Source organism: Xiphophorus maculatus, chromosome 1, assembly GCF_002775205.1.
Source record: "Xiphophorus maculatus strain JP 163 A chromosome 1, X_maculatus-5.0-male, whole genome shotgun sequence".
Lineage (NCBI taxonomy): Eukaryota > Metazoa > Chordata > Actinopteri > Cyprinodontiformes > Poeciliidae > Xiphophorus > Xiphophorus maculatus.
In genome coordinates this window covers 8,925,662-8,938,907 of record NC_036443.1, presented here as the reverse complement: position 1 = coordinate 8,938,907, position 13,246 = coordinate 8,925,662, and the positions used below count along the sequence as shown (strand labels likewise).

At 38.1% G+C, this 13,246-nt stretch overlaps 1 protein-coding gene across 1 annotated transcript; it reads right to left on the bottom strand.

Annotated features, from left to right (window-relative positions):
- Positions 1-3,098: 3,098 nt before the first annotated feature.
- Positions 3,099-11,521, bottom strand: borcs6 (BLOC-1 related complex subunit 6). Its single transcript, XM_005800180.3, has 7 exons — positions 11,468-11,521; positions 9,304-9,896; positions 8,965-9,151; positions 8,307-8,489; positions 6,485-6,648; positions 6,194-6,277; positions 3,099-5,718 (listed from the first exon to the last, which is right to left on the bottom strand). Exons 2-7 carry the CDS (start codon positions 9,883-9,885, stop codon positions 5,593-5,595), a joined length of 1,326 nt encoding a protein of 441 aa, XP_005800237.1. The 5' UTR covers positions 9,886-9,896; positions 11,468-11,521; the 3' UTR covers positions 3,099-5,592.
- Positions 11,522-13,246: the final 1,725 nt, after the last annotated feature.

The following is a 13,246-nucleotide window of genomic DNA, read 5'->3' as shown; positions in this document are numbered from 1 at the left end:
ATCAGGGGATGTTCTTGTTCTCACAGCCACTAATGACTAGTTTAAACTCAAAAGTCACAGAATATGAATCTCCGACCTTCTCTGGGCTACAATTTTGACATATTTGTATGTACAAAAAATCTAAATTTACAGACATTAAAGCTTGTATGAAAATTTGCTGAATTTCTGAGATCTTTGGCCTCCCCTGTCTGAGTTTTGGTGAAACTACACCAGGACCTTGTTACAGGCAGACAGACGTAAATGGTGAACAATTAAACACAAAAAAAAAAGAGAGCGAGATTTTTTTTTACCTTTTTAGTATGAGGCACAACCCCATCATTAGATGTGCAAAAGGAAACAATAAAACAGTTTTTTGTCCATATGGGTTTCCCTTGAGCCACAGCAAAGAGGCAGAGTGTGTGTTTTTTGATGTTTAAGTAAATGTTATTTTTCTTTTAAAACAAACTCAAGAAAAATTCAAGACATGTACACAGATACAACCGTATAACAGAAGGGAAATGAATATTACACTGTGTCTAATTTCTTTCACATTCAAAACTTCAAACATTTTTAATAAAGCCATTTGGCTCATTTCAGATTAATTTAGAATTTTTGTTATTTTTTTTTTAAATATTTGCATTCGCTCATTTAGAAAGCCCTGTGCTGCTTTTGGTGCTCAATGTTGGCACTTTTAGACATTTTTGTAGCAAATGTAAGCAACAATAAGGAGCAAAGAAGTGCTGCTAAGCATGGATTTTTAACTACCTCCTCGTTTATGTCTATTCCATACATTTGTTTTTAGACATTTAACTATGAAGCCATGCAGGCTGCATAATGAAGATGCGCCTTAGATCATCTTGTTTTCTCCCCAAACAATTTTATACATAAGATATAAATGGTTTTAGGATAAAAAGGCAGTAAGATCAAGGTGTTATTGGCTTATTCCTCGTTATTAATTTTCAGAATTAAGGCATGGGCTGATCTGAGATTCTCGGAGTGTAAATGAAACCATTCTTTGGCTAACTTTTAGTTACTCCATGTTACATATGGTTGGAAAAAAGCTCAGATCACACCAGGATTTTTTCCTGCATCTTGTTAAAAGGAATCTAGGAAGGGAAATTTTTTAAAACCAAGAATTTTTATAAAACTTTGGCACACCCTGATGACAAAATGGCCCATGTATTTTCTTTGCAAGGACACAAATGGACTTATAACCCACACACAAACCTTTTGAAGGTCACACCTGCAGTCTGTTCTTCGCCCCTGCAGTTGTCTATTAATCGCTCCGCACATATGGTGCAATTAATGTAAACTGGAAAATTTAAATATCCAATGCTGGGCTGAGAGAATAAGAACAAGAGGAGCTTTCAGAGACAGATCAGGAAAGGTTCATCAGCTTTGACTTCTGAAGTTCACAGACGATTTACCAAACACAAGGGGAGCAAATAAATATCCAGTCTGTCCGTCCGAACAAACCTGACTGGAAGTAACTTTTCTATTACAAAGTAGGGCGGTGTTTTCTGACAGACTGAAGAATATGCTTGATTTCATCATCTAAAATTAAATCTACCAATCATAAATCCTTAGGTTTTAACTCTTTTGCTGAAAAACCTACTTCTCAGGAAGAGAAAGCAACACTTGAGCACAAACTGAGGATGAACGAACCTCTAAACTGAAGAAGGGATAAGATGTAGATGTTTGCATAATGAAATCAAAATACTTCATGTCTTATTTTTCGCTAATTCCACATGGAGTTTATGTAGACCGGTGCAAAAAAAAAAAAATTATTGCATGCATCAGTGTTATGTTCAGAATATTACTGTGCATGTAAATGTAAACACTTTATATGTAAATACAAACTCCAACTTCGCTCACCTCTAACTCATATGTCCAGGCTTCATTTCCCGGTGATGAAGCAGCAAACAGCAAAAGAGAAAACATTTATGTCGTTTTGAGAGTTTGTTTTCCAGGTTTTATTTACAAATAATATTATTAAATAGTAAATGAATGTAAATGTTAAGGACACCAGTGAAATTTGTTACTACAGTCAAAAACACCAATTTGTTACTGACAATTAGAAACTAATATAAGTTGCAACATCCTAGAGAATGTAACATATTTCTTTATTTATTGTAGTTTAACTTCTGAGTCTGACAGAAAGCAAACTAACATAGTGGACAAAAATAAATAAATTTAAAATAGATAAATGCATAAGCTCTTAAACTGTTCGGATCTGGTGTTAAGGATTATGTTTAAATAAATGTTTTATATTCAGTTTTTCTTTGATTAGTTGTTTGCAGAGATAATTGGTCATATTTTAACCAGGATAAAAGTAACATTTCCACACAAAAATCAATTTACAGAAACATAATATTGCTTTAAGCTGACCAGATGAACTTTTAAGGAGTTTAAACTAAATTTATTTCAACTTATTTCGTGCTTTTGGGGGGGGAAACAAGGCAGCAGAGTGACTGGAGTCTGAAATCAACTTTAGAGCCGACTGATCAACACAAATAAACCAATTCATATTTCAGATGCAACACCCAGGATTTTTCTAACTGATTTTGCATGCAGAGTGTTTGCAATTACATCTTTGAAGGGCTTTATAACCAGAGTTGAGCAGGAAGCAGTGTTCCTGAAACTTTGAAGATGTTTCTGCTTTTTTACTTGACACACTTGGAGTGAGCGCAGCGTCATTAGCCAGCACTCTTTCAGCAGTGAAGGCACAGATATACAGAGAAACTTTTATGGCAATTTTTTAGCTTTTTTTTTTTTTTTTTGCATGAAGAGTTGCATTATTTGCCCACAAAAACCACGAGCTAGACGACTGTTGAGTGTGCATGCGTTCAGGCCGTTAACGAAACTACTTGTCTTTATTGACAACATACACACCTGTCCTCTCAGATGGATGCATTCTGACCCTCCTTCCTTTGCCGTCTGTCGTATGTTTATGTGGACAATATTGGCAGCTGGCATGTTTAAAAGGAACACAAATTTTCTCAGTGAGGAACACCAGCCTTATAGGACTTTAAAATTTTAAAATGTATATTTCCAATGAGCATTTTTTAAAATCCCAATTTCTGACGTTTTGCTTACTGAAACCAAAGCAGGGAAACATATCAATTGAAGCAGCTTTATTGGGAATTGGTCAATACTGGAATACAGTTTATGAGAGCAGAGAGAATTGAGGAGAATTACAAAGATAAATGATGGCACAAGCCAAATGATACACAATGAACCAACATTTTTGCATACACTGTATAAAATGGCATTTCCCCCCCTCACTGTCAGAAATGATCCTGTTTAAGGTTTAAGGTTACCAAAATTGTTTGATTTGCTAAATTCCAGAATGACGAAAAATGTTTAGCACTTTCTTCAACATCACAAGTTTACGTACACTAAGATTTCTATGACTTAAGGATTCAAGAAAGCCCAAATGATGATGATGATGTCATGGCTTTGTAAGTTTCTGATAGGTTAATTCACAAAGACGCCGTCTCCTTGTTTCAACTGCGATACCAGGAAGTGAAGTCTGGTTCATCTTTGGGTATCAAATTCATCTGTTCAAACTACTATATGCAAGAATAATCATAGGAATGTCCGGGCAGCACAATGTTCAGGAACAAAATGGGTTTTGTGTCTCAAAGTTGAAAATGTTTGATAAACCACTGAACAAAATCTCAACATCTGGTGAAGATGCAGGTAAGAGTACCAACAATGGCTGAAAAACCGCACAGAGGAAGAACATAAAAAGCCATATTAGTTGCCATATGCACTCAAGAACAAAATCCTTAACTTTTGGAGACATGCTGTGTGATTAAACTCAAGCCTCATAAAAAAAAGAAATTGTGGCAGAGCTGAGAAGGGGTACGTGAACGAGACGACCTCCAAACCCGACTCATACCAGTTCTGAGAAGCTTATGGAAGGACATCAAAAAAGGTTGACCCAAGTCATAATATCTAAAAGGTAATTCTATCAAATGCTAAAAAAAACAAATGGACGTAAACTTCTGAATTTGAAAAAAGCTCAACAAAAGCCCAACCTGGTAAAGATCAGACCGTTTGCTTCCTGTAGAGGTTCTGGATCCTCAACTACTGAGAAAATTAACTAACGCCTCCCAAAGAGCTCCCTGTCATTATTCTGGCATTTAGTGAGTAGAAATTAATTTCTGTAATCCTAACAGATTTAAAACTAACATTTTTATACAGTGTATGTAAAAAAGTAACTACATATCATTGTATGTCATTTGAAACTGAAGCATTTCATGTAAACACTGTGAATTTAGTTCAAAAGGTTTAAGTGATGAATCACGAACATGAATTAAGTCAATTTTAACTGGCAGGGAACTGAACCCAGGCCTGGTCTTGTTAAGAATGAACTTCAAAAACAATTTAAAACCCTGTGTGACAGGCTGTTTGGAAAAAAAAAGAGAAGAAATGGAGCTGCAGTGAAATTTATATTCCCATGAGAAGCTCTGAGGCAACAAAAATATTATTGACTTAAAAATTCAATCAAGTTGGAGCATAAAAAGTTATGTCTAGCCTGTCGGGCGATGACATCTAGACGTCAAATCAAGTAAAATATCTGGCACTTTTTAATGTTTTATTATTTGGACAACATTCAAAGACAGTTTTAGGATCACTTAAGATTACTTTCCCCGGTTACGTTGCTCACTTCGTCTCGTATTACGCTGCCGCAGAGGACGAGACGGAGATTCGTGGCAGATTCAGGGTTGCTATTAACGAAGCAGACCTGTGATTTAACGGTTGACTCCTCCTTTTTAGGTGATGGGAGAGAATCAGAGTGGTTAAAGTGAAAGACTCTCAGTACAGATTGGGGCTCATTAGACAGCAAACATTACCGTGAACTGCCTCCCCGCGACACACAGACTCAATGTTTTGGGTTTTTTTCGTTCTTTTTCTTCTGAACAAGCACGCATGCTGAGCAGACTGAATAAATAAAAACATACAGACACACACAGTGAAGGAACCTGCTTGTTGCATAAGATTAAAAAATAGACTTTCTGTTCCAGTGCAAATGTCACCGTCTTCCAAGCAGTTTATTCTTGCCTCTCCAGAGACAGAAGTATTGCCCCTCGTCTGCAAAGGGGAGGTTAGTGCAATCTGAACCACGCAGGCTGGACGGATAAAAGTATCACACTCCTCTGACTTTTAAAGAGGAACAAAGAATGCATGTAGCCCACCTGCTGCGAGGTTTGTGTTTGTGAGTGGGCGCGACCTACTAAGTTTCCGGGGCAAAAGAGTTCATTTGGTGGAATTTTCGTCTTGAAATTTTGAAGAGAAGAAAAAAGAAAAACAAACAGCTCCTCCTCAAAAGTCAATGCGTTTCTTTTTGGATCCCACAACACAAAACCTGATCATCTTCAAACGGCACACAGAAGAGCTATGAGTGGAAATCATTCAGCATGCCGGGCAGCGGCGTGTTCCAGACTCCTGAGGTGAACTTAATCTTCGCTGCAGTGTGTGTGTGTGCTGCCTGCGAAAGGGCTGCATTTGCTTGCCGGCATCCTTTTTTTTTTTTTCTTGTGGCTGAGCTTTAGGTTGGATCTTTGCAGGTCGGAGCTGTGTTCAGATCTGGCAGGAAGGGGGAGATTACTTGCAGATCGCTTCTAGAGCATCCAGGGTGCGTTTGATGTCACGGATCTGAGCCGCCAGCGTGTGGATGGGCTGCATGGAGCGATCCAGCTCCTCGCAACGAGCCATTAGTGTGTACATGCCCTGGAGGAAAACACAAAAACAAAAAGAAATGAACAACGCTGTGTCTAAAAATACAGAGCTGGGATACAATTTGTATCCCTTCAGCTTCGTACTTTGTCACATTGTCATCACAAACTTTGCATCACATTTTTCAAAAATTCCATAGTTTTCCAAGTCCTTCACTTTCACCTTAGAATATAAAATACAAAAAAATGATAATACAAAAGGGAGGGAGGGAAGTAAATGAGAATAAAATACAAGTTTGTGATTACAATGTAGAAAACTGGAATAAGTTACAATTGAGAAAATGCAAAACACTTAGAGGATACTAGGATCCAGTGGCACCTACAGTACATTACAGAATCATTTTTCAATTTAAGCAGATTTTGTTACAATTAACCCACTCAAAATGAAATAATAATCCATCAAGAATCCACTGATGCTTTCTAAATCAGTTCCACACAATTATAAAGATGAGTCACACTCCACGTTTCACCTTTATGCTCATGTCTACAGACTCTCCCAGGCTGTCCACAGAGTCTCTGTAGGTCTGGATGTAGCCAACGCTCAGAGCCGTCATCTGAAGAAACAATGAGTCGGACAGGCAGATGCGAAAGTGAGAAAACAATACGGCGCAAAGAGATTCTGTGTAGCAGGAGGAGAAGAAAGCTGAATGGATATGAGCACCGTTTCTATGAATGATCCAATAACAAACGTGATTCAGTGTAACACACAAACTAAAACGGCAGCAAGTGAACTTGGCCATTCGAGCGTAGCACCAGCTCACATTCTGGATGGTTCCATTGAGGCTCTTCATCATAATCTCCACGCTGTGGGCCACCTCCTGGGTGTGTCTCTGGAGGTCCAACAGAACTGTGGGGTCGATAGGCGGGATGTCCGCTGGTCTCCGCGACAACCCTCGGCTTCGGTAGATTGGACCCGAACAGTCAGCTGCAGGTAAAGCATTATGAAATTAGACAATTAAACGCAACAAAAGGGCTATACATGTTCTCTTGGTTGAATGAGTAAAGGTTTCAAATCAACATAATAAAAACCAAATTGATAGCGCTAGCACACCGACGACACAAGGATTATACTTGCAGAAGAACATCATGTCAACACATGTAAGAATACAGAAGTCGTTGGAGGTCAGAGGATGTAAAAAATAAATAAATAAAAGGAGACAGCTTTTTCATCCCGGCAACAGCAGGACTTTAATAGTAAATTCTTCTAGTCTACACAAAGTGAGTCATCCATCTTAATTGAATCAGCAGGTAGAGGGAATGAGCTGCCACACAGGGCATATTGACTGTGTCGCTGCGCCTAAATTAAATGGCTGCTTTAGCCGTCACTCTCATCCGGGAGGAGTCTGAGAGCGAAGAGCGGCGTCTCGGCGTGTTCCTCCGTGAAATTTAAACATGCCAGGCTTCTGCTAATGGACCATCTACATTAGGCCAGGCTGAAAAACTTCAAAGGACTGATTTATTCCTGGGATTAGATTTACACAAGTCGCCTCAAAAGCTCTACAGCTGGCCAAATGCTGACAGTCATCCACTGATATCATCCATCACAACGCCAGGCAAAAGTATTCACACCTTGTGATGTTTTAAATTAAGCTTGTTTAACTGAGATTATGTGCGACAGACCAACGTACATGCTTAGATAATTGCAAAATAGACAATAGTTTCTACATATCGTCTTACATTTTTTTAATTCTATGTAGGGCTGCAACTAACAATTATTTTGGTCATCAATTAATCAATTTTGGTGATTAATCAAATAAAAAATTGGCACATTCTGCCAAATTGTGATCATTTGTAGCAAATGAATCATCTTGAGTAAAAAAAATTAAAAATCCTTCTATCAACATATTACAAAAGCTCAGCACCAACATAGCAAAAAACTGATTTGTTGACTAGTTTTTTGATTGACCAATTAATAATTAGATAACAAAAGGCTCCTTAATAGGAGATTTTTTTCCCCACAGATTTGAAACCAAGTGAAGCTAAAACGATGCCACATGAGTTTTGGGTAGTGCATATTTACAAAGATTATTTTTTCCATTTGAAATACAAGATGTGTATATTTTTTGTAAATACTGCTGTATCTGTGTTGTTCTTTCAGCAAACTGCCTTTTTGAGTCGATTACTAAAATAGTTAATTATTTCAATAATCGATTCGCCACGATTAATCTTTTCAGCCCTAAATCAATAGAAATCAAATATATGCTGTACTGATGCAACACAAAGTACTGCGCAGCTGCAAAACGAAAGTGGAAGGAAAATTATATTCTGTTCTCAACTTGGATACAGTTAAGTGAGTTGTGCAAGTTGTCTTAGCCCCCTTTACTCTGACTTCTTAAAATCCAGCCTTATCAACTTCTTTTTGCAGTCATCCAATGAGTAAATAGAGTCCACTTGTGTGGAATTTAATCTCAGGATAAATATAGCTTCATATGACACCCTGTTAACATAGACATAGACATTTCTCAGAGCACTGAGGGCACGTCTCGGGGCGTCGTCTTTAAAATGGTTTTGTGAAATTCTGTTTCATAGCTTTAAATGACGTTAATGAAACAAGAGAAATGGAGTTTTTAGAATTTCACGCACAATCACTGCAGTCGAGGCTGGGCTTGGAGCTCATTTTGATCTTCTGCTCCAGGTTCTTTGTGATGAAGTTGGTGAGGTCTCCTTCATGGCTGACCGTCCCCTCCAGCTCCAGAGCTGAGGAGATGGTGGCCCTGCGGCCCTCTGACTGCCCGCTTCTGCCACCTCCTCTGGCTCCTGGACCACCTGGGTGGGGGGTAAGCAAAAAAAAAAAGAAATTACGGAAAGCACAAGAAACTACAGTACAGACCAAAAGTTTGGACACGCCTTTCTAACTCAATGGATTTTCTTTATTTTCATGACTATTTATAAGGCAAAAATCCCACTTATTAACCTGACAGGGCAACATCTATGAAGTGAAAACCATTTCAGGTGACGACCTCTTGAAGCTCATCAAGAAAATGCAGAGTGTGTGCAAAGCAGTAATCACAGCAAAAGGTTGCTACTTTGAAGAAACTAGAATATAAGGGGTATTTTCAGTTGTTTTACACTTTTTTGTTTAGTGCATATTTCCACATGTGTTATTCATAGTTTTGATGCCTTCAGTGTGAATCTACAATGTCAATAGTCATGAAAATAAAGGAAACTCATTGAATTAAAAGGTGTGTCCAAACTTTTGGTCTGTACTGTACATTCAATCCAAACTGTCACAGAAATGTACCTCCGCAGGCTTGGCTGATTTCATCCAGGCTCTTGCTGTCCTGCATCCCCCGGTTGTTCCGGACCCAAACCTGGGCCATGACGTGGGGAGGACATGGGGCATCGTCTGAGGTGAGAGGAGCAGGTTGAGGAGTAGAAGAAGAGGAGGTACTGGGACCGGGGGCTGAAGAGGAGTAGTGTTGCGAGGGCTGCAGAAACAGGTAGAAACGGATAAATGGTGATAACTTACCAAAAGATTATAAAAACTGGATTCTGAGACCAATCTGTGATCATGAAGTAAATCTCAACTCCTATTGGCTCAGCTACATTGTTTTTGTTCTTAATCCTACTAACCACTTACCTCCTTCTTTGTTCTTCCTCCAGTGCTCCTCCACCTGTTCTCGTTCTTCTCATCCGTCTCCATATCCTGTTTCTCCTTCTCTCCGTCCTCATCTTCCTCTCTTCTATCAAGCCTTCTCTCTTCACTCTCAGCCTCTGTCAGGTATCTTTCTGCCATGCCAGGGCCTCCCTGCTGACATATGTCTGTGGGCTCTGCATGCGGTGCTGAATCCCACATGAGAACCAGATCCTCTGCCTTCGATCCCTCAGGAATGTCTGTCTCTTTGGATTCGGAGTTTCCTGTTTCTGCGTCATCATGAAAAGAGAGGTCTACCACCTGGGAACCGTGTAATGATAAACTAGATGTTCTCTCGTGAAGATTTGTCTCAGTGTCAAAGTTGCTTTCTGCAGCGTTCAGTCTGTTTGCTGTGTCAACGTGGTTCTCTGTTCTCCCGTCCATCGACTCCGCTCCGTTATCGGGTAACCTGCTCCCGCCGTGTTTTACCGAGACCGGCACACGAGGGCCGTTCTCCAGAGAAACGGGCGTCGCCACCCCATTAGCTGCTTCTGGCACTTCTGTGCCAATAACAGGGGAGAGACTCATCCCTCCCTCTGCTGGTGAAAACAAGAAAGAAGGTGTTAAAATCCTTCATAGAGTCAAACGTTGCTTTTTAAAAAGCAATCAAAGGGATTTCAATGTTCTAATATTACTCTCTGTATACTGTATAAACAGCTGTTCAGTTAACAAAACACACCAATTGTATTGAATAAAAAATTATTTTTACTTGCATTTTTCGTAACTGCCATAAACAGGTCATAAACTTATAAAAATATAGTCTGATAGTGGAAAAGCAACTTGACTGGAATGAAAAAAATGTAGCAGATATAAGGGTTCTATTTGGAAAATTGGACAGAAGCAAGCAGTAATTATAGTTTTCAATTACTGTACAATATATAAAGTCTTCATAGAATATTTGATAGGAAAAATTTTGCAGTTGATGTGTTAAAGTCTGAAGTTTGTTTCCATTAACTTTGTGAGAGAATGTTCATTTGGATAAATTCTGAGAAAACAAATTAGCTTTAAAGAAACAAACTAAGTTGTGATGGTTCTTTATTTCTTCAGCACAAAAAAAATATTATGTATCAGTCGAGTATCCCAGAACCATCACAGGCTAAATTGTACTGCAACCAGCACTGCTTCAGAATGAACTTCAGTTTTATAGCAGTTTTACAAATGAGTGTGTAACAAGCTTAATCATGAAGATGGAGTTGGAGAAAAAATGTTTTTTGGATAGATCCTTCCTATTAAAGAGACAATGAAGTGAAAAAGTGATAAAGTGCTCCAACCGGATGTTCTGATAACAATGACAAATAGCTTATGTGGTTTATTATTAGGAGCAACATGGGGTTTCCTGTTAACAAAATTAGGTTAAGTGGCTCCTAATCACCTTCTAATCCTGCTGTTCTAATAAGCGCTTCATCAAAAATATTGTTGAAAACTCAGATTTGGATCATTTTAGAAATGACAAATAGTTCCCCCCAGTTGTTCTAACTTTGAAAAAATGCCATGGGAACATTTCAGTTTCCACAGCTGCGTGCAGGAACCATGTGATCTTGCTCCTTGAAAGGAAGTAAACAAGCAAAGTCAGTAAAAAAAAAAAAAAAACTACCCGTCAGGATTATGACAGAGATGGTTGTGTAACTGCATTTAATGCTGCAGTTCAAGATCAGGTGATCCACTCTTTAACTTATAGTCCCTAAACATTTCCCCGAGTTTCTACACACGTTTTAAATCCAGACGTCAACATTAACCAAAACTGCAGACTCCTGACAGCCATTTAATACACTAACATATTAACGCTAAAATAACTGGTGCTTATTAAACCAACTTGGTGTTATTAATTGTGTTTGTTTTACCAAACTACGAAGCTTAAGGACTTGCCGTGACACAAAGTGAGACATAAAAAGAACAAGTCTGTCATCGGTGAGGAAGTAGCTGCGCTGCTGTGTCGATGCGGCTAACATTAGCTGCTAAGGCCTCCGACTTACAAACCTCAGCAAACCTGACCTGATTCAACTGACAAGGTAACAAAGCGGGACTTATTTTAGGCTAATATTCAGACTCATTTCGTAAATGCATCAGATAGCGACGCCACAGGCCCCAATTTATCGAAAGAAACACTCACCAGAGCAGTTTCTATCCTGTAAGATGTAAGCAACAACCGAGTCCGACCAATATATTGTTCCCCACAACTCCCCAAAGAACCGTTCCGCTTCGCGAAACCTTTCAGGGGATCACATAAAAATGTAAACAATTACCTTTTAAAATTGCCATGTAAATAATAACTCAGAAAATAAATTATTCATATGTTTAGAGTTAGGTTTAACAATAATTAAATTAATTTGATTTTCTACAAAATCATCCAATAAGTCTGCGATCTGTAATCAAACTTAAATCAAATGCCTACACATTATTTTTATTTTAACAATGTGCGCCACTAATTTCACAAAACAAATTTTACAAGCATTCGTTTATTTATGTTATTTATTTCTGAGTGAAAAATGTATGTTGCATTTACCACAATTTTCCCAACAGATGGAGACAAACACCAGGGGCCTTCAGGCTGCTGGCTCTGTTCGTTGTCAAATGAGAAAAAGGTGAACTGAAATCTCCAGTGTTCTGTACGTTTGTGCTATGAATGGATGAATAGAAATTTATATTTAAAAATATACACTTTCAATTTATACCAAGATCATGTAGGTAAAAAATTAAATAGTTGTTGTCATGTGCGCTAAACTTGCACGGCCTGAAAAGGCACTTGGTATAACGAGCTTAAAACAAAAGCAAACTGATTATTAAACTTAATATCCTCTGAAAAATGCGCCTTTACTTTGTTGGACTTATTGCACAAAGGTCCACCACAGCTATATTCCTACTTCAGTGAACTCAAAACCAGTTAGTTTTTTTTTTTCTTAGTCTCTACAATCCTCTACAATCAAAATGTTGGTGTTTTCTTTTCACAGTTCTTTCCAATCAGAAAAGTAGATACATATTTGGCAAAAAGTCAGGTTTTAACCATTTAAGAACCATCAAAAATGTGAAACTACAGTATATCTCCTTCGTAAACACCTATGGGAAGTTGTGCATGTTTTCTTAATGTCTTGTCTACACATGTATGATGCTATTTTTTTTCTCTCAGGATCCGCTCTGTCTGGAGTGTTTCCACTCTGATCTAAATCCAGCCAAATATCTATTACCTGGGACTAAGAGGTGTGATCACAAAACTCTGTTTTATTGTCTCTCCACTTGCTTCTGATTCACTTGACTTAAAAGTTTTATAATTAACTTTTTGACTTTTAAATAGGCTCATCATGCTCAAGTGTACACTGACCACCACACGTTCTCATTTTCTTGAATGTTCTAATATCCAAAATGTAAAAAATATGATTAAGAGTTTGTTAGAGCGCCACTAAAAGCTTTTATACTTTATCACTTCATATATTCATTGCACAAAAGTCACAACTTTTAAATTTTTTAAGGGACTTTTCAAGGATTTTGTGGTTTGCTTTCAGGCCAAACTAGCTTTGAGTGCCAAACCTGGGCAATAGTTTTTGTTGTCGTCTACTTACTACGTTCCATACCATACAAAGACTGATTTCAAACATTTTTGAGCCATCTTTTACCCCTCATCAGATGCATCAGACACTACAATATTCTCTTTCTTTTAAGCAGGTCTTTTGATTTTGCCAGTGTTCATTCTTTCTTCAACAACCAGAAGCTCACCAAACAAAATGTCCAAAACTTTTAACAGATTATGCTCGAATCATGTCCACCCGATGTGATACGTCTGTGATTTTTCCCCATGTGAAGTGACAATGAGCGTACAGAGTCCTAATTTATTCTTCACCAGAAAAATTAGGTTAATTAGGTGCTTTTATTGATTGAATTTTTTGTTGTTGTTGTC

Coding starts and splice junctions, on each gene's coding strand:
- borcs6 (XM_005800180.3), bottom strand. CDS start 9,885: ATGAGTCTCTCCCCTGTTATTGGCACAGAAGTGCCAGAAGCAGCTAAT. Junction 9,152..9,303: donor GAGGAAGAACAAAGAAGGAG/GTAAGTGGTTAG, acceptor CTGTTTCTGCAG/CCCTCGCAACACTACTCCTC. Junction 6,278..6,484: donor TCAATGGAACCATCCAGAAT/GTGAGCTGGTGC, acceptor TTGTTTCTTCAG/ATGACGGCTCTGAGCGTTGG.